The sequence below is a fragment of the Ochotona princeps genome, chromosome 19 (genome assembly GCF_030435755.1).
Source record: "Ochotona princeps isolate mOchPri1 chromosome 19, mOchPri1.hap1, whole genome shotgun sequence".
NCBI lineage: Eukaryota > Metazoa > Chordata > Mammalia > Lagomorpha > Ochotonidae > Ochotona > Ochotona princeps.
The window spans coordinates 50,577,344-50,600,192 of NC_080850.1; the positions used below are offsets into that span (position 1 = coordinate 50,577,344).

Below are 22,849 nucleotides of genomic sequence, written 5' to 3' on the forward strand. Positions count from 1 at the left end.
TGGGGATGGGGATGGGGAGGCTAGCCTTCCTTCCCTCCAGTTCTAGAGGCTGGATAAGCAGAACAAACTGAGACCCCAGTGCAGCTGAGGGAGGAAGGGTCAGCTCTACTTGCTTGCAGTCCCTCTGAGGCTCAGCGAAGATGCTGTTAAATATTGTGCTTCTGGAGTGGTGGCCAGGGCAGGATGGATGGGCACCAGGTTGTGCACACCCTGGAGGTGTTGAGCCCTCCCAAGGGCAGGTGTGCGCTGTGCTCTGGTCTGGCACCCTGACCTTGTTTCTCTAGACCAACCCCCCTCCCCTTCCTTCCACTTTGTCGCTTGCATCCCTCCTGCCCCGGAGTGTCGGTGAATTCCTGCTGCAGGAGGCAGAAGTGGTGTCAACCCTCAGTTACAGCTCCCAGGCTGGGACCCTCTTGGGGTGTCCCTAGACACTGGAGTCTTACCTGTGGAGGTGTTCTCTGAGGCAGGCTGCTCTTCCATGTATGAGGCCCCAGTCAGGGCCCCTTGGTGACCATGTCAGCCCTGAACGGCCTTCCTGGGGTTGGGCCTGGGTAGAATGAGAGGCACTGTGGCTGGAGCTCAGCCACCAGCTCTCCAGGATGAGACCCAGGCTGCATGAGGGAGCAGAGGTCCCGCCTTACTTGTCGGCATCTACCAAGGATCCTGGTGTCTGGTGTGATAAAAGGGTGGCAGCAGCCCTATTCCCATGGAGCTAAGGTCCCGGCTGCCTCATGTCACTATAGGCTGAGCTGGGGTCCTAAGCCACTGCCTCATGTTGCTGTATCACAGCCAGGAGACATTCCTTTCTGTCAGGCTCTGGGGTCTGGCCTCACTGCTCTGGAGCTGCACACTAGGGTACCTGCCCTCCCTGTGGCCTCAGCCTCCCAGGGAACTTCCATCTGCCACCACAGAGGGACATGCCTGGTCTGGCCAGAGTCCACACCAGGGGAAGGTGCTTGGTGACTAGGGGGTGGCCTTGGTCCACCCCTATGGTGAGCACATATAGGCACGGACAGGAGGAACTTTTACGGCCACCATCTGTCTGGGTCTCTCTGAACCACCCCATTATAGCATCCATGCCGCCGTGAGTGGGTCACTGCTGGGGCCCCTGGCCCCTGGATGCCCTGAATGTGTGCACTGGGTTCCAGGACATGCATCTGCTTATCTCCCATCTGACCCTTGGTTCTGAGAGCTGTCTTGTGCCTGTGTCTGCCCTCCTCAGAGATGGCCAGGAGACCCAGTAGGCACAGGGTCCGGATGCAGCTCCCCAACTAGTCCGGGCCTTGCACGCAGCGTGCTGGTGAGGGCCCTGGCTGGTCGCGGGATCCAGAGGTTCAGAAGATTCTGAGGATTTTCTTTTCTTTTTTTTTTTTTTTTAAAGATTTTATTATTACTGAAAAGCCGGATATACAGAGAGGAGGAGAGACAGAGAGGAAGATCTTCCATCCGATGCTTCACTCCCCAAGTGAGCCGCAACGGGCCGGTATGCGCCAAACCGATGCCGGGACCAGGAACCTCCTCCGGGTCTCCCACGCGGGTGCAGTGTCCCAATGCATTGGGCCGTCCTCAACCGCTTTCCCAGGCCACAAGCAGGGAGCCGGATGGGAAGTGGCGCTGCCGGGACCAGAACCGGCGCCCATATGGGATCCCGGGGCCCTCAAGGCGAGGACTTTAGCCGCTAGGCCACGCCGCCGGGCCCGATTCTGAGGATTTTCGTCACAGAGGTCTGTCTGGCGTCTGGCTTTGTGGCATCCCCGAATCTCACCAAAGAGCTGCTTGGGGATCTGTTTCAGCCACGGGCCTGGAGACTGCTGGCACCTGGCAACAGCGCCACCGCGTGGTCGCGCGCGGCCATGGCCTGGCTGCCTTCCGCCAGACCTTTCTTGAGAGCCAGAACTCGGGTCTCCTGTGAAAGCCAGGAACCTGGGTTTCCGGTGAGGTGTGAGGTTCTGCGAGGATTGAGGTCACTGTGAAGTGTGAGGCTCCTTGGAGGAGTGAGGTTCCTGGGAGGTGTGAGGTTCTTGTAATGTTCCCTGTGAGGTGTGAGCTTCCCTGTGAGGTGTGCAGGTTCCTGTGAGGTGTGAGGCTCCTGGGAGGTGTGCGATGTGCAGGTTCCTGTGAGGGTTCCTGTGATGTGTACAGGTTCCTGTGAAGTGTGAGGTTTCCTGTGAGGTGTGAGGTTCCTGTGAAGTGTGCAGGTTCCCTGTTTAGGCATAGCCTGCAGTGGTCAACACCGCCACCATGTGGATGCAGTAGGCTGCTGCGGGCAGCCACTCCTGGGATTCCTGTCAGGTTACAGGTGACAGTTCCCAGCAGGGAACCTTCAGTGCGTAGTGTGGGACGTGCATCCAGTGTAGTGATGGAGCATTCAGGCACAAGAAGGCATCAGGGCAGTGAAAGGGAACACCGGCAGGCAGCTTGTCTCCTGCACTGGAGCTGATAGCACTGATCTCAGAGCAGAAGCCAGGTCACCAGGCTGGCAGAGGAGGCTGGCCAGCAGCTCTCACCACAGTGAGGGGGAGGTGCCCCATGTCCTCTGTTGGCAGTACCTGAGGCCCACAGGAATCTGGCTTTCCCCCCTGGACTGGAGTATTGGGACTCAGCGGCTCCAGCCTGGAGAAGGACGTGGATGTCGTTGCTTGCACAGGCTCCCTTAGGGCAGCCTAACCTCATAGTGCCTCCACGAGGCTGGCTGAGAAGGATGGCAGGAGCTAGATCTGGCCTTTATCAAGAGACAGGGGAGGCGGGGGTGTTGGGATCATCTTAGTGTCTCCAGCCTGAGGGGCATTCCCTGGTCAGCCTCCATGAACCCAACTGGCCCACGGGGAATGCAGGATGTGAGCGGAGGCAGGACACAGGTGCACCCAGTGCAAGGACAATCCTTTTGGAGAAAGACTACATGAGGCCACCTCCCACCATGTCCACTTCTGGGAGCTGCCCTCATGACCGGGGCAGAGCCTGACCTGGAACAGCCATTTCAGGAGTTCTCCACTGCTGCTTCTGCTGCTGCTTTGTTGAGAATTTTTATCCAGAGTCAGAACTTTGCTGACTTTCCATGCCTGTTGGGGCAGCTGCATTGTTTTTAGCTTTCAGTACATGCAGTTATTTGCTGTCCATCACCCATGAGAGCTTTGTGTGTGTGTGTGTGTGTGTGTGTGTGTGTGTGAGCAAAGTGAGCCTTGAAGTCCAGGTACAGTTTTCTCATAGCATTTTCATGGACTGAGAACCACTTGTATGTGTGTGTGTTTCAAAATATTGTTTTTAAGATTTATTTATTTGAAGGATAGATAATTAGAGACAGAAAGATCTATCTGCTGGTTCACTTACCAATAGTGAGGGCTGAGTCACACCAAAGCCAGGAGTTGGGAGCTCCATCCAAGTCTCTCCTGTAGGTGGGACTCGGGCTGTCCTCTGCTGCTTTCCTAGGCATATTAGCAGGGAGCTGGATAAGAAGTGCAGCAGCTGGGCCCAGTGGCGTGGCCTAGTGGCTAAGCTCCTCGCCTTGAATGTGCTGGGATCCCATATGGTTGCTGGTTCTAATCCCGGCAGCTCCACTTCCTCTCTATCTCTCCTCCTCTCTGTATATCTGACTTTGTAATAAAAATAAAATAAATCTTAAAAAAAGATTTATTTAAAAAGAAAGAAGTGCAGCAGCTGGTGCAGTCATCTGGGATGCTGGTGTCAGTAGCAGTGAGCAGCTTACTCTGCTGTTCCCCAACACCAGTCCATTGATTTCAAAATGTTTGGCACTATGACAAATTCACCTTTTCATGCCATCTTCCAGAACCTCTGCAGCCCCCTCGTCCCGCCAGCCTGTGAGGAGTGACTCAAACATCAGCCCTGAAGGTCTCAGCCACTTTGGACTCTCTACTGTTACTTTTGCACCATTCTGGTTATCCACCAATCAGATGTAACCTCATGGCATCTTACCTGAGACCTCCACCCACCAATCTCTTGTGACCCCTCCCTCTAATCCCCACCCACTTACCAAACCTGTGACAATCACCTGTGATATATCAGTTACCAATCCCTGGGGTCTACTCAAGCCCTTCCCACCCCCTACACACATACCTTCTAGGCTCACCTAGCTCTCCCTGTCCTCCTGCATCTTGCCTTCCCCTGCCCTGGCAGCTCCCCATTCTGCCACCAGAGCAGGAGATGTTTCCCTTCCTGTTCTCTCCCCTCCTCTATACCCACCCCCATCCTCGTTCTGTTTCTACCCTGCTGGAATAAAGGACCTCCTGAGCACCTTGCTGTGTCTGGCATTTTCGCTTGCAGTAAACTTATCGTGAAAAGATAACCTGGCTGCAGGAAATTAGAACTCAATCGCGGGGCCCGGCACAGTGCCCTAGCGGCTAAAGTCCTCACCTTGAACGCCCCAGGATCCCATATCGGCGCCAGTTCTAATCCCGGCGGCTCCACTTCCCATCCAGCTCCCTGCTTGTGGCCTGGGAAAGCAGTCGAGGACGGCCCAAAGCTTTGGGACCCTGCACCCTCGTGGGAGACCTGGAAGAGGTTCCTGGATCCTGGCTTCTGATTGGCATAACACGGGCCGTTGCACTTGGGAAGTGAATCATTGGACAGAAGATCTTCCTGTCTCTCCTCCTCTCCGTATATCTGACTTTGCAATAAAAATGATAAATCTTAAGAAAAAAAGAGGAACTTAACTGCATCTGAAAACTAACACAGCCCACCACCTGGATTGCTGCATGAGCACTGTGCATCCCACCAGAACAGGGCTCAGGGCTCTGTCCGTTAGCACTTAGTAGGTGCCTGCTGGCTCCATGACACTGGCCTGGGGCTTCTTCAGGCATGGAAATGCTTGGCATCTGTGCTGCCTAGCAGTCGCCCTAGCCCACAGTCAGCTAGTATATGCCTAGGACGTGGCTGATGCAACTGGGGAGCTCAGAGTCCAATTTTAGTTTGTTCTAATGAGTTCTAGCTCACCTGTAAGGAACCTCCCTGACTGGTGGCCATGCCAGGAGCAGTGGGATTCTGAGCAGTGCAGCACACCTCACCCTGACTCCGAGGGGTTCTGCTTGGACACAGTCCGCATTCTGGGGTCTGGACCCACTGCTAGCTCAGCTTGCTCTGGCTGTGGACAGCTTTCACAGGGCCCGAGTTTGCCAGGTCCAGGCTGATTTGCAGTCAGTGGACAGGTTCTTGACTGGGCCCTGGCTGTACAAGCCCTTTGGATGGCAGAGTCAGTCTGGGGGCCCCATGATGCCATTTAGAGAAAGAACAGTCTGTGGGCAGGCATTGGACACAGTTAGGAAGCTGCTTGGGACTGCTTCTGGGTCACAGGGCCTGGGCCGCAAGGTATGCCTGGGGTGGGCATCTCCTCTTCATTTATTTTCCCTTACAGGCTTTTCACTTTGTTGATCAGAACTGGTGTTTTCTTCTTGATGCTTAGCTTGGGTGGCATAGGCTGCCTGTGGCAGGCACCACACAAGGCTCCACTTCTTGTGGATCCAGGAGGGGAATCCCAGGTCTGGCTGTTGTTGAGGATTCCTGCCTGTTGTGTAGCGGATGTCCTGCCTGTCCTCATGTGGCAGAGGGACTGGCCATCTTCCATGTCGCCCTGACGGGGCTCCCACCACCCGGCGATTAGGGCACCAAAGAGCTGGGAATTGTAGCATCCACTCTAAGCTGTGCTGCCACCAGTGACAGTGTCTCAATGGTGTGTTGAAAGCACAAAGCGTCGGACACACTGCCTGACCCTCTTCTGTGTGCACAGCACAGCAGGGCTTGTTTGGACACTGCGCTCTGGCCAGCAATCCCTAGCACCACCACTCTGAAAGTGACTCTGCTTCAGTCAGCTCCAGTCGGTGGGTCTTGACGCCTGCCTTACCTCAGCACCACCACATCCTGCAGGCTTATCCACTTGGTACACAGAGCAGCAGTGCTCTCCCTCACACACAGGTGCACACCCACACACACGCATTCACAATACACACACTCATGCACATGTACACAATACTCTGACACACCTTCATGCACCACACACACATGCACTCACACGCAATACATGCACACTGACATGTGCACATTCATACATGTGTGCATACATTCACACACTGACACACATGTGCACATACTCACACACAACACCATACATTCACACACACATGCACTCACATATACCATACATCACACACAATAAGTCTCCCACTCACACACACTCCCACACTTTTATACACTGTCATGCACACACACACACTCTGACACACACTGACACATGCACACACTGACACACGCTCACTCTGACACATGTGCACTCAGTGACACACACATGCACACACTCAAACACACTCACACTCAGACACACATGCACATAAACACACAACACCATGTAAATATACTCTCACACATGAATACTCATACATGCATATACAGATGTGCTCACATATATACACCATATACCGCACACATGCACTCCTACACCCACACATGCACATACACCACACACAATGTCTCACAAACATTGTCACACACACTCTTTTTTCTTAATTTATTATTTTTTTAAAGATTTATTTTTTTTTTTTATTACAAAGTCAGATATACTGAGAGGAGGAGAGATAGAGAGGAAGTGGAGCTGCCGGGATTAGAACCAGCAGCCATATGGGATCAAGGCGAGGACCTTAGCCACTAGGCCACACTGCCGAGCCCCACACACACTCTTTTATACACAGTCACACATTGTGACACTATTACACAAACTCACACACACACGCCTTCAAAGCTCACCAGCTGAACTTGTGCTACCTGTGGTTGGCAGTTGCGGCAGGATCCTTTCTGCTTGAACTCTTACTCAGTCTCCACTGCAAATGATTCAGGGGTTGGCTTTGCCTTTGCTCCCAAAGAGACCCACTGCTTAGCCTCACAAACCTTCTGATAAGCACCTTCTCACTGAACTGCTTCCAGACCACCTGAGACATCACTCCCCCAACCAGAGCAGAGAGCACAAATCCCCACCCCATCCTCCTTGGTCAGGCAAAAGTGAGAAGCGTTGGAAGGAGGCTTCCACATCCCTCCCTGTCCCCCCAGTTCCCATGGACAGCAGGGTCAGCTGGGAGGAGGCTGCCACATCCATCTCTGTGGCTCTCCCCACCCGACTCCCCGCAGTCCCCGTGGACAGCAGGAACACCTGGGATGAGACTTCCATACACTCCTCTCTGTTGTCCCCCCAGTCCCCATGGAAATAGGGTCAGCTGGGAGGAGGCTTTCACACCCCTTCCCGTGACCCCCTAGTCCCCATGGACAGCACCCCCAGCTCTGTTCTGTCTTGGTGATGTCGACTCTTCTCTTACCATAGAGACTGAGCACAGGTCTACCTGGCGGTGCCCAGGACGAGTGCTATGGGAGCCGGATGCGAGGACAGGCTCTCTGTGGTTTTACCCAGGTCTGGGTGGCTGTGGCAGGACTGGAGAGCCTGGCCACCATGCACCCTGAGGTCCCTGTTGTACATAGCAGATGCAGCAGGAACCCCAGGTAGAGACATCACTCAGCTGCCAAGGGTCTTGCCGCTGAAGTTACTGCACTTCCTGCAGGGTCCTCAGGAGAGTTCAGTTCTGCATTTGTTAACTGACAGGGCACTGGCTTCCCGAGGGGTCCATCACACCAGGTCCAGACCCCTTCAGGCCCCAGAATCCAGGCTGGGTCTGGGTGAACCTGACCAGGGAGGCAGGGTCTGCACAAACACCTTTGCTGCTGCAACGCTAAGGCTTAAAGGCAGCTGGCTCTTCTGCATGCCCTGTCACTGGCATAAGCAGGTGCTCACAGACATGTGCCTGCTGGAAGCTCATGGGATGGAGAAGCCCTCCCAAGAGCTTGTCTCCTCCACTGCGAGGCTGTGCCTGTCTTAGCTCCGGTACAGGGCAGTGACAGGTCAGCCCACCTTCAACCTTTTCTCTCTGTGTCTAATCCAGGCCCGTGTCTGGAACAAGGATGTGAACACAGTTCACAGGCCAGCGTCTCAGAGGGGCATGCACCCAGAGTCACTGACCACTGGGCTGCACGGGGTCCCACGTCGCTGGAGGATGCAGCGCTTCTAGCCAGAAGTGAGTCCTGAGTCCTCTGAAACTTTGATTCCTTCTTTTCTCAGCCACAGCCTTCTGGGGTTCTTTTGGGGTCTCTGTGGGGAAGCTGTTGGCTGTGTATGGGGTCCTTCACCTAAGGGATCCAGGGTTACCCACATGCCCATGCCTGGGGTGGAACCAGCATCCCTGTCGCAACCCAAGGCTACCAATGGTCATGTGACCTGGATGCTGCTCCTCCAGGTCCACCAGGCTGCTCCTCCAACTCCCCTGAGTAACTCTCCTGCCCTGGGCGCCTGTGGTGGGGAGCGGCCTTGTAGTCCTGAGGGCTGCTGGCCACAGCCCAGTCCCGCTGGTGGGCAGGAGCCAGATACCATCTGAGGCTAGGTAGACTGTCCTCTTGGCTTGGGCAGGAGCAGTGTTGCGCTGTCTGCCAGAGGTGGATGAGTGCTGCCAGGTTCTTGGGGCCCAGTTTGCCATCTGGACGGGGGCTTGTGGACATCTCTCCTCTGCTCAGCTCCAGGAGGTGGTGGAGTCCAGCTGCTTTCTTGTCCTTGTCTGCACTCAGGACCTCACCCCTCAGCTCTGCCTCCTTTATATCCATGGACACAGCCCCCATTGTCTACCTCGGGATGGGGCTGATGCTGACAGTGCGGGCAGGTGAACCTGCAGCTCAGGGGTCCTGTCTGTTCTCCATGGGCATGTGGGGGATGGGTGTGGAAGAAAATATGGGAGGGGGTTAGGGCCTGGGAAAGTTGCTCCTGGGAGAGGGCCTGTGCCTGCTGCACCTGCCGCCCCCTCATCCCCCAACAGGGAGGTCAATGCCAGAGCAATTCTGCAGACCTCGCTCTGCCCAACCCCATGCATGGGGACCACTCTTGCCAGCACCCCCACCCCAAGTGAAGTTGGTATCAGAGCTGCCTCGTGAGCCGTTCTCTAGCCCAGTGGCCCACTCATACTTACAAACCTGGGCTCTGTTATCTTCATCTGAACGCTATGGTGTCCCTGCAGCCTCCCCCTGCAAGAAGAGCCTCAGTGGGAGGCTGATCTGCCCAGGCCTGGTGCCCCACCACCACCACCACACAGGAGTTTCCTGACAGGGAACCCTCATATTCACTATGGAGCTCGGGTCTGGGTCACCCAAGCCCCAGCACCCCTGGTGCATGCTGGTGCGAGGCCCTTGATTTGGGGTGTGTCGTGGCCGCCAGGCAGAGGCCCCTGTCCAGGAAACTTTGCAGTTTTCTCCTGGATGTCATGACAACTGGTGTTAGCTCTGGCTGCAGAGTTAGGGCTAGACCCATGTTGTGCATCCACGGGGTCCCAGGGGGCTGACCCCACTGAGAGTCAGGGCTGGCAATGACGGTGGCCGCTAGCGCCCCGGTCCCAGCTTGAGGTCCCGAACAGCTGCACATCACCCAGGAGGGAGCATCCCAGGGGCCTCGGGTGCGGCACCACCTGCGCAGCGGCTGCAGGCTCTGGACAGGCCCGCGCTCCCAGGCTAGAGCCTTGGCCTGCGAGTCCCGCCGGCCTCTCTCGGGATTCCCCCCAACGCTCCCGACTGGCTCCCGAGCTTCCCCGCCGGCCCGCACCGCCTCCGCACCGGGCGTGGCGCGGCAGAACCGCCCCGGGAGCCGCGGCGGCGGCCCGGGCGGCGCGCGGCTCGGGTTTCGTCCCGCCCCCGGCGCCGGCGTGACCCCCTCCCCCGGGCGCGAGGCGGGCCGGGCCCAGCTGGCCGCGCCCCGCCCCGCGGCCGCGGCTCCGGGCGCTATAAGAGGGCAGCGGCCGCGGCGCGCCCTGCGCGGAGCCGGGAGCGCGATGGTCGCCGCCGCCGCGCGGCAAGATGCTGGATGGGGCCCTGCTGGCGCGCTGGCCGGCCGCGGCCTTCGGGCTGGCGCTGCTGCTCGTCGCGCTGCGCCCCTCGGCCGCCTACTTCGGGTAGGTGCCCCGGGCGGGCGGGACGCCTGGGCGGGGTCCCGCGGCGCGGCAGGGGGGAGCTCGTGACCCGGGGTCGCCGCCGCCGCCGCGGGTTGCGGTGCGGCTGCCTCGCCCCGGCCGCCGCCCACCCAGCTCCCTTCCCGGCTGGAGAAGTTAATTTAACAACAACAAGAACAGCAACAAAAATACGCACAGAATCCAGATGTTCCCTGCGCCGAGCCCGGGAGGGAGAAAAGCCCTCCAAGCCGGAGAGGAATTTATTTTTCTTGCGCTTCGCGTCTGACGTTGCCCGAGCAGGGCCGGCCCCGGTCCGTGGAGCGCGTCTGTGGGACCTGGCGCTGGGCGCGGGGCCGGCTAGCTCGTGGCTGCCCCGCTCCGTGGCTCCCGTCTTCCCGGGCCTGGGACAGTCGAGCCCAGAATCCTCTGGAGGGGACCCTCTCCAGGTTGGGGTGGTCTCGTGCGAGGCAGCACCCGCCTTCACCGCCTCGGCTTGCGGGCGCCGCCCCTGGGAGCCCTGGCCCGGCCCCTTCGCCGGGGCACCCCGGGCCGCGCCCTGGACCGCCGCCCTCCGCCGGTCACCTGTTCCTGTGCTGCTGGGCCGGGCGCCCGGCGCGCGCCGCCCGGCCGGCAGAGGGCCCCGTCGGCCCAGGAATCTGGCGCCGCGGGGCGGGGAGGGCTGCGGAGCTCCGCAGGTGCATCCTGTTCTCAAAGAAAGCGAAATGTTTTCGTGGGAAACTTTCCCTTTGTGCTTGCTTTCTCCTCTTTCCCTCCTCCTTCTGTCCCCTGCGCCGGGGTGGCCTTCCAGTGTTAGCGCTGGGTCCCCGGTTCTTCTGGCCCCCACTCCCGGCCCTCTCCCTGCCTCACTCGCTGGCAGCCCACCGCTGGCTATCTGCGAAGCAGGGCCTTGGGGCGCGGGAGGGAGGGCCCGGGGCTGGCCGTCTGGCCGCGGGTCCGTGGTGACTCATTGCCCCTTGTTGACCGCCCAAGCCCAACCCAATCCCAGCCTCCCTGTGCAGGCCGCGACAGCCCTGGGCAGGACTTGGGGTCAGCCTGCGGCTGGGTCTGTGTCCCCAAGTCACACCCTGTGGGCAGAGCCCTGGGCCCCACTATCTCCTGTGGGCAGTGCTGGCTGGCCCCTCAGTGGGGAGTAGTTCCACTGCTTCCCTGGGCTTTGCCGTGGGGGCTTGCTACTGCAGGAGGGGGTCCAGAGGCAGGTGCACTGTGCTGAAGCGGCTGGGGCCTGGACCCTGGTGGAGGAGCTGAGGCTAGGGCCAGGAAGGGTTCCTGGGGTGGGGTTGTGGGAGCTTGGTTTGTGAGGTGAAGCCCTGGAGAAGGCATGAGGGACTGGGGGAGGAGAAGGGCCTGACTTGGGGTGAGGGAGCAGGGAAAGGGCGCTGGAATCCACCGCTGCCCCCTCCCCCCCACCTCTGCGAAGCTCTGCCTGGCACGGAGGCTCCCAGGCAGGAACGCGGCTCCAGTTACAGCCCAGGAACCCAGAGAGGAGAGGCTGGCCCCGGGGAGAGTCACGTGGGCCCAAGGGGCCCTCTCCACCCCCTCCCCAGCTGCAATCCAACCCTGTCCCTCCCCAGGCCTCCAACCACCCTGTGGACCCCCCAGGGCTGCGGGCCCCTTACGGGCTGCAGTCTCCCCCTCCCCTGGCACGTCTTGGCCTGGGCAGCAGGTGGCGTTGCCATCTGCCTCTCCCAAGGCTGCCCATGCATCTGTGCTCCCCCCCAGGACCTGGACAGAGCTGCCTGGGGGCCACTTTGGGTCGCTCTCCCCTGAGGGGGTGTGGCAAGTCTGGGTGTCCTGTCTGCTCTCCTCTGAGTGGGCTGAAGTTCTGAGCAAACGTCTCCTATGGTAGGGGTCCTGCTGGGCCCCAGACCTTGGCTCAGGGGCTACTGCTGCTGCTGGAGGGGTGGGCCTCTCAGAGCCCTTGTCTTGGGGATCCTGCTTACAGGGGCCACCAGCCAGGTTCTTCACAAGGAGTGGAGTGTGTGAGCCTGAGACATGACCTGGGCTTTGGCTGGGCTGTGGTTTGCGGGTGCTTAAGACAGCACCAGCAGGAAGTAGGGCCAACCTGGAGGCCAGCTTGGAGGAGGTGGGCCCGGGCATTGGCACAGGAGAGGTGGACTTTGGGTGCCTGGGCCGCCGTGGCTTGGAGCCCTAGTGGGTACTGGTGTAGGACAGACATCGTGTATGTGGTGGGCGTCAGTCCCGTCCCGGCAGCGTCCCCTCCTGACAGGTAGCTTCGTGTGCATGTTCTCTGGGAACTCTTCAGCTACCACATGGTCTGGTCCGGGTCCAAAAATGCAGGTCCCGCCTCCAGCCACTATCTGTGTTCTAGCTCGTTCCAGTCACCTTGTGGCTGTCTTGTGACCATGGGCCTTGTGCCACCTTTGCCATCCCCATGCTGTGGCATGGATCAGTGCTTCCCTACTCAGGCTGAATTATGTTTCATCATATGGATTCACAGCAGTGTGTGAGCTGACCCTGAGCCAGGGTCCCTGGCTATCTCTGGCCACTTGTGCTTCTCTCTGGGACCCCAGGTCCTGTGGCAACTCTGGCTTCGGCTGCTCAAGGGCCTGTCAGGCCATGTCCATGGTGCTTGCCCCATCACACACTCACTTGCCCTTGCAGTGTGGGCAGGGTCTGGCTCCTGGTCTTGGCAGTGCTGTGTTGCTGGGTCTAGGCTTCACCCTAGCTTTCTTGTGGGGACAGGTGATGCCTCCCTGTGGTCTAATATGCATTTTCCCATTGGGTTTGTGAGTCAACATCTGTTCTGCACCTGCAGAGAAAAGGTCTGCCCTTGACCATTTCTTGTGGGGGGGGTCCTCTTCTCATTGAACTTGGAGAGCCTGACTGCAACCTGGGCCCAGGTGGCTGCTGCGACAGAGATGGCACCTGACCCAGGCATGGAGCCTGGGAAGCAACCAGGGTCTGGGGTGGCCAGGATGTGGGTGCCTCCTGTGTTTCCTGTAGTAGGGGAGTTGCTCTTGCCGGCATGGGACTGTACCTCCCCCATGGGTCAGGTTCCCAGTGCCTGATGTGCCTCACTGAGTACCCAGCAGAGCCCAGTTGGGTGCTGGGTGCCCACATGAGTGAGAATCCCTAGGTGGCAGGGCCAGCTCCCAGGTATAGGATCACCAATGCACGCAACGGGCATTAAGTAGTAAGTACTGGGACCATTGTGGGGCACTATGGACAGGAAGTGTCGGGGATGGAGGTCAGGGTGGGATTTGTAGGGACTCCTCCTGCAGAGACCCCCCCCTACAGTTTTGGGTGCCCTTGTGTGGATGAAGAGGATCTCGTAGGCCAGCCGCAGTGGCCAGAGGCCTGGGAACTGTGACCCTGTTGGTGACGTCATAGCCTGACCAGGAATCAGTGAAAAAGAGCTTGGGGGATGTCTGCGAGGTGCCCTGGAGACCCTGGCATGCCCTTTCCAGGCAGAGGGGATCAATGGGTGCGTGTGCTCACCTGGGATGGGATCTGGTCTGCCCTGGCCCCAGCCTCCATCCACCCTTGTAGGTCAGTGCACTGATCCCTAGGGCCCTGATCCTTGACTCTGCTGGGTCCAAGGCCACACTGCATTCCCTCAGGGGAAGAAGAAGGGGTCTGAGGTGAGGCTGGAGCAAGCCCACCTAGCCTCAGCTGTGTGAGCAAGTTTCCAGCCTGCGGCCTGGCTGTCTGGACAGCAGGCAGCTTCTTGCAGACCCTGCTGCAGGCTCTACTGTCTGTCCAGGAAGGATCCAGTCTGTCTGCTCCTAGGGAACCCGAGCCAAGAAACATCTGCTCTCATCCTGCAGGGTAGGGCCCTTGGAGGAGAGGGGAATGGGCTATTCCTCCAAGGGTACCCACAGGTCACCCTGAGATGAGTGGGCAAGGCTGCTGGATGCCACTGCAGGCCCAGGACACAACTCCTGACATCCCCTGACCCCACCGGCCCACAGGGTTCCTGATACCTGTAACTCCCCACTGTCCATAGGGTCCATGATGCCCCCCGACCTGGCCTCCTGTGCTGTACTGGACCAAGACAAGGCACACCTTTCCAAAGGCACCCGCTGTGAGCCTCTAGGAAGGGCCATGAGCTACAGGAAAGTCTTGGCCATTGAGCCCTGACCAAGTCAGGGTGCAGGACCTCCCTGCCCTCTGAAACTCCCTGTGTGTCCCTTTCCCTTGGGGCCTCCCTTCCTAGCAGTGCAGCCCATCCCCAGCCCTGACCAGGACACTGACTATACCCAAGCAGAGAGGACCCCCACGGGCACCCATGAGCCCAAGGGCCTCTGTGCTGCATCTGAGAGCGCATCTGCCATGCAGGCCAGTGGCAGGTGTCTGCCTCTCCGGGTGGTGCTGGCTTCCCCTGCTCTGTGACCTGGAGCATGGTCCTTCATGCAGTCCTGGCTGGCCCCACGCCGCTGCCCGCAGGAGGAAACCCAGCCGCCCAGCTGGCAGCTCCGGCACCCTGGGCGGCAGCCGGACAAGGCAATGGAAAAAAGCAAGCCACAAGCTGCGTTTGTTTTTCTTTGCGATACCTGAGGTCGGGCGGTCGGGGGAAGTGGGCTGGAGGTCTGGCCCAGGTGCAGCCACTGCCAGAGGCTCCAGGACCCGAGGACATGAGGGCTGTCTTCCCACTGTGCAGATGGGAATGGTGACTGCTGCAGCCCCTGGGACCCTGGGGGTGGGGGGTGGGGGTCGCTGGCAAGCCTGTGTGTGTCTGGCACAGTGCCGGGGCAGGAAGAGAGCCTGGCTCAGGCAGGACATGTGTTGCCAGCAGCTGCCCAGGAGCCTGGCTCTCCCTGCCTGACCACCTGTCTCACAGCTGGGGGCTACAGGCAGTGTGAGGGGCCTGTCTGCCCCTAGGGTTCCCTGTAGACTTACTGGCCATGCAGGGTCTGACTCCCATGGGGGCAGCCCTGAGTGCCCTGTGTCTGCACAGATAGGGTTAGGGTTCACCCCACATGTTTCTCAGCACCAGGCAGTTTGGAGTTTGTTTTAAAGCTGAGGCTACAATTGCTGGGGCAGCAGCCTTGTCTCCCCCTGCCCTGGCCTGTGGCTGACTGGGGCAGACAAGGGAGGAGAGGAAGAGAATGGGGATGGTGATGTGTCCCAACTGCCATGTAGACCCTGGGAGGCAGTGATGATGGCTTGATAACCCATGTGGAGGAACCAACTTTGGCCTGGCCCAGCCTCAGCTGTGGTGGGCGTCCAGTGGAACCAGCAGCCAGGAGCTCTCTCACCATCTGCCTCACAGGTAGTTTTGTCCTAAAAAGCACTTGGTAAAGTGTCTAATAGGCCCTCAAAAGATCACACAATGGTGTCTGATGACTCATCTCCTAGGGAGAAGGTGGCGGCTGTGAGGAGACACTGATCAGAGGCATCCGAGTTTGTTAGGAGGAATGCCTTGTTGAGGTTGACTGCACAGAAATGTGTACGTCAAGTGAAAGACCTGCTTGTGAGCTTTTGTTAGTCATTGTGCAACACATGTGAACTAGCATCCCATGTGCAGCTGAACACACAGTGGTGCAGGGTACATGTTAGCATCACCCAAGGGGACCCTGGGTCTTATCTCATGGCACAAGCTGAGGTTGGCACTCATGTGAAGACCAGGTGAGTACAGCAGGACAGAAACAATAGAATGTCAAGCACAAGTGGACTGGGTCTCTCCCCTTGTTTTCAAAACATAGTTTGCATTATTGAAGTGGCAGAGGTAATGTGTGGAGGTGTATTTGCTTGGCCAGCTGTCAGGCGAAGTTGCATGTACTACTTCACATGGCGGTCTTGGCTGTGCCGAGGACATAGCTCCATTCCCTGGAGATTCTTATGAATGTAGAGCATAGCTGATACACACCCAGCTTCCCCTGACCCAAGGTCTCTGTGGGTCCCTCATTTGTGCAGTCCAGGTATCCCCTGGAGATGATGCCTGTGGGGGTTCCCCAATACACTCCGTTGAACCATCCCTGGGGACACAGCTATAGCCCCAGCCAACTTTCAGGAGTGCTGACTCTGCCTCACTTCATTTCCTTATTCTTTAGTCTGTTGATTTGAGAGTTCCTTGACTGTCATGCCCTCACCACATGTCTGCCACAGTGGGGACTGTAGGAGCTGGGGCCTGGCCCTCAATACAGGTCTACCATGTGGGGGCAGGGGCCCAGCTCCCTGGGCTGCTTCTCTGGGTGCATGTTGGCAGGGGCTGGAACTTCAACTTGGGCCCTGAGTATGGGACACAGATGTGCCCAAAAGTCAGCTGGCTCATGGACCCTTGTGCTGATCAAGTCAAAATGGATGCAAGGCTAACACACGAGACCAGAAATGATGCAGGAGGGAACTCTCAACAGCAAGTTTCTGAGGAAGACCCCAGGACACAGGCAACAAAGCAAAATGACAGATGGGTTTGCATCCATGGAACACATTTCTGTACAGCTAAGACAGAGTAGAGACAGGTAGCAGAATCGGGAGAATGTGCACAGGCCAGCACACACCAAGAACATAGTAGACATGCGGATAACTGTACGGAGGGGAGGATGTGTACAGGCCTGCACACACCAAGAACACAGTAAACATGCAGATAACCGTACAGAGGGAAGGATGTGTACAGGTCAGCACATGCCAAGAACACAGTAAACATGTGGTTAACTGAAGTGGACATTTTGCTGCATGGCAATCAAGCCCATTGCCACCCTTGGGGGAGAGGGAATGGCCTAGCTGTAGCTGAGCTCCAAGGTGGGCATTGGGGTGTCAGCATCCTGGGGGAAGCATCTTGGTGAGACTCAGGAGGCAATGAGGGCCTGACGTGCTATTGGCCACCTGGCAGGGGAGTCCTGAGGTGGCACAGGGTGTCATTTAGACAGTGCCAGGGTGACTACTGACCCCCTGGTAGAGCCGCTTGACTTCATCCTGGGCCCCCGCCTACCTTGCTATGTCCTGGGAACCCCCTGCTCTGCTTTGGGTCCCTGTACTCCGCTCTCTGCTAGTCCTCTGGTCCTCCTTGTCTCAGCCACACCCTCTTCCTGACTCCAGGTGAGGGTTACATCTCAGCACAGCTGCTCTTCACTGTGTGTGTTTCAGGATTGATTTCAGATTTGATGGATTTAGGAGACAGAATGATGCAGGGTGTAGGGAGAGGGGGAGCCTCTGCATCTTGGTTCACTCCTGGTGGCTGTGATGGCGGCCAGGGCCAGGCCAGGCTGGAGTCAGGAGTCTGGAGCTCCAATTGGACAGCTAGCATCCCCTTCTGATTTCCTAGTGGCAGCATCAGGGAGCTGGACTGGAATTGTGCCCACAGGGGCTGCTAAGTCCAAGATCAGATGTGGTCATTTGGTGTCTGGTCCCCTTCTCTGGTGTGGAGAGGGACTTGAGAGGTACTGCTGGCTACTCTGGCATAGCCTGATTTCTCTGCCTGTGGGGGATAGCAGCATCAGGAGGGGTCAGTAGGAGTCAACATGGCACAGTAGATGTCAGTAAGGTTGCTAGGGGTCAGCATGGTGTGATTAGGGGGTTAGCAGTGTCGGTAGGATCAGTAGGGGGTCTGTAGGCTTCAGAAGGGGTCAGCACAGTGTCAGTATTGGTCATTTGGGGGTCTCTGAGCTAGATTCTGTGCAGGAGACCCTTATCTTCTGTGCAGCGTTCTCAGCGTCCATGGTCACGGCTCCTAGTGCCTAGGTTGGCCCAGGGTGGATGTTCGATCCATCTAGGATGTGGGTTCTCCAGTTCCTGGCTACACTGCTTTCTGCTTTTGGTTTTGCTGAGTGAATGTCTTTGTTCCTGAAAAGGCTGGAGAGAATTCATGCCCTGCTGCCTTCTGGATGCTGAATCTGTGGGCAAAGTGTGCGCTGTCTTGAGCTGGTGAAGACTGTGTCCACATGTCCAGGACCTACCCCAGCCTCAGAGCTGGCCCCTTGGTGTGCCAAGGATGGACCTGGGAATTGGGAATATGGAGAGGGTCTATTTGGTCCACAGTCACTCCTGACTGGTGCACACACATGATCTCACAATCCCCTGCTGGTGCACATATGACCCCACACCCTCCTGGTGCACACACATGACCCCACACCCTGCTGGCGCACACACAGGATCCCACACCCTGCTGGTGTACACACATGACCCCACACCCTGCTGGCGCACACACAGGATCCACACATTCCTGCTGGCGCACACACATGACCCCACACTCTGCTGGTGTACACACATGAATCCACACCCTCCTGGTGCACACACAGGATCCGCACATTCCTGCTGGTGGACACACATGACCCCACACCCTACTGGCGCACACACATGACCCCACACCCCTGCTAGTGCACACACAGAATCCACACACTGCTGCTGGTGCATACACATGACCCCACACCCTCCTGGTGCACACAAAGGATCCCACACCCCGCTGGTGCAAACACATGACCCCACATCCTGCTGGTACACACACAGGATCCCACCCTGCTGATTATGTGACCTTTTGCCCCTGGTGGTATGCACACAACTGCCTTCTGGGGAGCTCCACTCAAGATTCTAGCCCTGGGCCCGGCGGCATGGCCTAGCGGCTAAAGTCCTCGCCTTGAACGCCCCGGGATCCCATATGGGCGCCGGTTCTAATCCCAGCAGCTCCACTTCCCATCCAGCTCCCTGCTTGTGGCCTGGGAAAGCAGTTGAGGACAGCCCAAAGCTTTGGGACCCTGCACCCTCGTGGGAGACCTGGAAGAGGTTCCAGGTTCCCGGCTTTGGATCGGCACAGCACCGGCCGTTGTGGCTCAGTTGGGGAGTGAATCATCGGACGGCAGATCTTTTTGTCTCTGTCTCTCCTCCTCTCTGTATATCTGACTTTGTAATAAAATAAATAAATCTTAAAAAAAAAAAAAAAAGATTCTAGCCCTGGGCCCGGTGGTGTGGCCTAGTGGCTAAAGTCTTCACCTTGAATGTGCCAGGATCCCATATGGACGCCGGTTCTAATCCCTGCAGCTCCACTTCCCATCCAGCTCCTTGCTTGTGGCCTAGGAAAGCAGTCGAGGATGGCCCAAGGACTTGGGACCCTGCACCCGTGTGGGCGACCTGGCTCCTGGCTCCTGGCTCCTGGCTTCGGATTGGCATAGCACTGGCCATTGCACTCACTTGGGGAGTAAATCATCAGATAGAAGATCTTTCTGTCTCTCCTCTTCTCTGTATATCTGACTTTGTAACAAAAATAAAATAAATATTAAACAAAAAAAGATTCTAGCCCTGAGAAGATCTTGTGGCCCAAAGTTGGCTCTTGCCTCACCCACCCTGTTGGCATCCTCACCACCTTGGCCTCTGGCCATGTGCCCTAAGCCTTCCCTGGGACTTCTGTCTAGTCCTTTGCTAGCTGGAGTCAGCCCTCCTGGGTGTTGCACACAGCAGCTGTATCACCCACATAGGACACCCTCTCAGCTCCTTGCGCATCTTTGAGGGGAGGGACACTTGCTACCCTGGTGCCCATGCAACTCCCAGGCCTACAGGGGCCAAGCTAGCTCCAGCAGGACCCTATCACAGTGGCTTTCCCACAAGCCCTGCAGGGAAGGCCATCCGGCAGTGTAGGGTTCATGAGATCAGGAGCAGGTGCTGGCACCATCTGGGATCGCTGGTCCCACATGGTCCCCCATGTGGGGGTTCTCCCAGGGATCCCTAACCCCAGCCCACCAGTGCCACCCATCCTCAGGGCTGGGCCTCACCCTTGTCTCCCTGCTTGCAGGCTGACTGGCAGCGAGCCCCTGACCATCCTCCCACTGAGCCTGGAGCCCGAGGTGGCTGCCCAAGCTCACTACAAGGCGTGCGACAGGCTGAAGCTGGAGCGGAAGCAGCGGCGCATGTGCCGCCGGGACCCAGGAGTGGCCGAGACGCTGGTGGAGGCGGTGAGCATGAGTGCGCTGGAGTGCCAGTACCAGTTCCGCTTCGAGCGCTGGAACTGCACTCTCGAGGGCCGCTACCGTGCCAGCCTGCTCAAGCGAGGTGAGTACGGCCACCAAGGGGGGGCTGCATCCAGTGATTCCTGACCCGACCCGTAACCCAACCCACAACCCAACCCCCCAGCATACATGGGCACCTGCAGGGACCATCCCCAGGGTCTGGGTGATGCAGGTGACTGGCTAGGGGGGTGTAGCCTCGCTTTGAGCCTGTGCCAGAGAGCTGCGTGGGGTGCCAGTTCTCCTGGGAGCCTTTCTTCAGAGATGTAGGTGCACAGGACATGCCAGAATGAGGTTCAGGTGGGATCCCCCAGACTTCTCAATTCCACCCACACCAGCCCCAGAGACCAGCACCTCCCACCCCTGGGGCATCCATAGTACCAGGTGTTCCTGTCTGGAGTGCATCTGTAGTGGGGACTGGGGCTTGGCTATGGAACATGGGCAATAGAAGCCCCTGGGTGGGCTGTGGACCTGGCCAGCAGCCCCACTGACCATTGTGCCCACCCCAGGCTTCAAGGAGACGGCCTTCCTGTACGCCATCTCCTCTGCTGGGCTGACACATGCACTAGCCAAGGCCTGCAGTGCAGGGCGCATGGAGCGCTGCACCTGTGATGAGGCGCCTGACTTAGAGAACCGGGAGGCCTGGCAGTGGGGTGGCTGCGGGGACAACCTCAAATACAGCAGCAAATTCGTCAAAGAGTTCCTGGGCCGGCGTTCCAGCAAGGACCTGCGTGCTCGTGTGGACTTTCATAACAACCTCGTGGGCGTGAAGGCAAGCGCAGGGGCTCAGGGGCTCAGGGGCTCAGGGGCTGGGTGTTGGGGTGGAGACCCCTGTTTCCAAAGCCTGGCCCAGGGTGAGAAGGGGTGAGAGGCGCCCTGGTCCGGAAGGCCAGGCTGCTTCCAGGACCCTTTCTGGCTGAACACTCTCCAGGGCAGAGGCTTCTCAGCAGGTGGGGGTTGGGAGGCTGTGGCCCTGGCACTGAGCCCCCAGCACCCACCACCAAGCACACCCAAGGCTCCACAGAAACCTGAATCAGGAGCTCAGGGATACCCTCTCACCCTCCCCTGGAGGTGGACTTCCTGCCTGGGGAGGGGCCAGGTCATGGGTCATGAGCTCCAGCCCAACTCTGAGCCCCTCCTAATGTAGCAGTTGGCATTGAGAATTGGCTGCCCCAGCCCTGCGTGTCTGAGCCAAGGTAGCCCCAGAGACCAGACCCCTCAACCCATCAAGGGTTGGCACTGAGGGTGTACATGGAGCAGACATTGGGGGTCAGAGGAGCCCCCCGCCCGTGAGGTCTCACCCAGGCAGCCATGGCCTACAGGGAAAGGCTGTGCATGTGAACTGGCCCTTGATAGGTGACAGGCAGTAGGTGCTTGGGCCCTCCTCCCCGCTGCCGGGCTTCTCACGGCCCCTCCCCCCCAGGTGATCAAGGCTGGCGTGGAGACCACCTGCAAGTGCCATGGTGTGTCTGGCTCCTGCACTGTGCGAACCTGCTGGCGGCAGCTGGCACCCTTCCATGAGGCAGGCAGGCACCTGAAGCACAAATATGAAACAGCACTCAAGGTTGGCAGCACCACCAACGAGGCTGCAGGTGAGGCGGGGGCCATTGCTCCGCCCCGGGGCCGCGTCTCAGGCACCACCGGCCCTGACCCGCTGCCCCGCACACCTGAGCTCGTGCACCTGGACGATTCGCCCAGCTTCTGCCTGGCCGGCCGCTTTTCCCCGGGCACCGCAGGCCGCAGGTGCCACCGTGAGAAGAACTGCGAGAGCATCTGCTGTGGCCGTGGCCACAACACGCAGAGCCGGGTGGTGACCAGGCCCTGCCAGTGCCAGGTGCGCTGGTGCTGCTATGTGGAGTGCCGGCAGTGCACGCAGCGCGAAGAGGTGTACACCTGCAAGGGCTGACCCTGGCTGGCCAGTACGGTCTCTGGCAGCCTGGGGATGGGAATCAGTGCCCACCTGCCTGCCCACGGTACCCTGGGGGCCTCATGTCCTCCTTGACCCGAGAGCATTGCAGCCAATGCTCTCTGAGCCATCTCCCATTCCCACCAGGCCCCCTCCCTACCAGGGCTGCCCCTGCAGCCGGCCAGCTGGGGGGTAGGGAGCAGGTGCACCTTGGTGACCGCAGGGCCAGCAGCACGGCACTGTCTCAAGAGCAAACCACTAGGAGCATGCAGCCTATCTGCCACTCCAGCGTCCAGCACTATTCTGTGGAGTGAATGCCCGCGACTCTTAAGTTATTACTGATATTTAACTATTCTAATTATTATTATCCCCCTCCCCGACCTTGTTTCCTCTGATCTGCTCTGTCGTTCGAAACCACTAGGTTGAGGTGGACACTGTGGCTGCAGCCAGCCGTGGCAATCACAGCCCTCGCCATGCCCGTGCGGCCCCCAACCCTTGGCACTGACCGGGGCGGTTCCTGGGGTGGGGGCTTCAGAAGGTTCATCTCATATGGAAGTACACGGGCTGTGATGTGGTTTGGCGTGTGTGTGAGTGTGTGTGTGCATGTGTGCGTGCGTGCGCGCTGTGCTAGTGTGGTTGGCAGAGCCTTGCCTTTCCTGGCAGTGTTGAGTGTGGCTTCGCTGCCCTCACTGGCCCTGGACTCACTTTAGTCTACACCTCTGTGTGTGTGGGCAAAGGTCCAGGTGGGTGGCAGGTGTGGACTCCTCCAGTAAGAAAACCCTATGTATTTCTGGCCCAAACAGTGCAGTCGGCCGTGACAGCCTGAGAGTGAATGGAGGCCAGGGTCTTTTCTCCAGGTTAGGGTGACCATGTGATGGCAGCCAGTGAGGCACTAGGGGTGCCCTTTATGCTGGGACGGGGACTGATGGACAGGCAGAGGAAGTTGCACCCAGCCTCGCTAAGTTCCCACCCCCGGCATCTCTGCCCAGGGCGGGTAGGAGTGCGCTCTGTGGGGCAGCACGCAGGTAGGGCCCTGACCCCACTCAGCCTCCCTTGGGGCC

General features: G+C 58.6%; 1 protein-coding gene across 1 annotated transcript; it reads left to right on the top strand.

The window, feature by feature from the left end:
• The first annotated feature begins 9,773 nt into the window (after nt 1-9,773).
• Nucleotides 9,774-22,513, top strand: WNT9A (Wnt family member 9A). Its single transcript, XM_058677640.1, has 4 exons — nt 9,774-9,971; nt 19,672-19,928; nt 20,392-20,654; nt 21,306-22,513. The coding sequence occupies exons 1-4, from the start codon at nt 9,877-9,879 to the stop codon at nt 21,786-21,788; spliced, it is 1,098 nt and encodes a 365-aa protein (XP_058533623.1). The 5' UTR covers nt 9,774-9,876; the 3' UTR covers nt 21,789-22,513.
• The last annotated feature ends 336 nt before the right edge of the window (nt 22,514-22,849 follow it).

What these genes read in the sequence shown, in the direction of transcription:
- WNT9A (XM_058677640.1), top strand. Translation starts at nt 9,877, where the DNA reads ATGCTGGATGGGGCCCTGCTGGCGCGCTGGCCGGCCGCGGCCTTCGGG. An exon ending in CCCTCGGCCGCCTACTTCGG is followed by an intron (nt 9,972 to 19,671) that starts GTAGGTGCCCCG and finishes CCCTGCTTGCAG; the next exon opens with GCTGACTGGCAGCGAGCCCC. An exon ending in ACAACCTCGTGGGCGTGAAG is followed by an intron (nt 20,655 to 21,305) that starts GCAAGCGCAGGG and finishes CCTCCCCCCCAG; the next exon opens with GTGATCAAGGCTGGCGTGGA.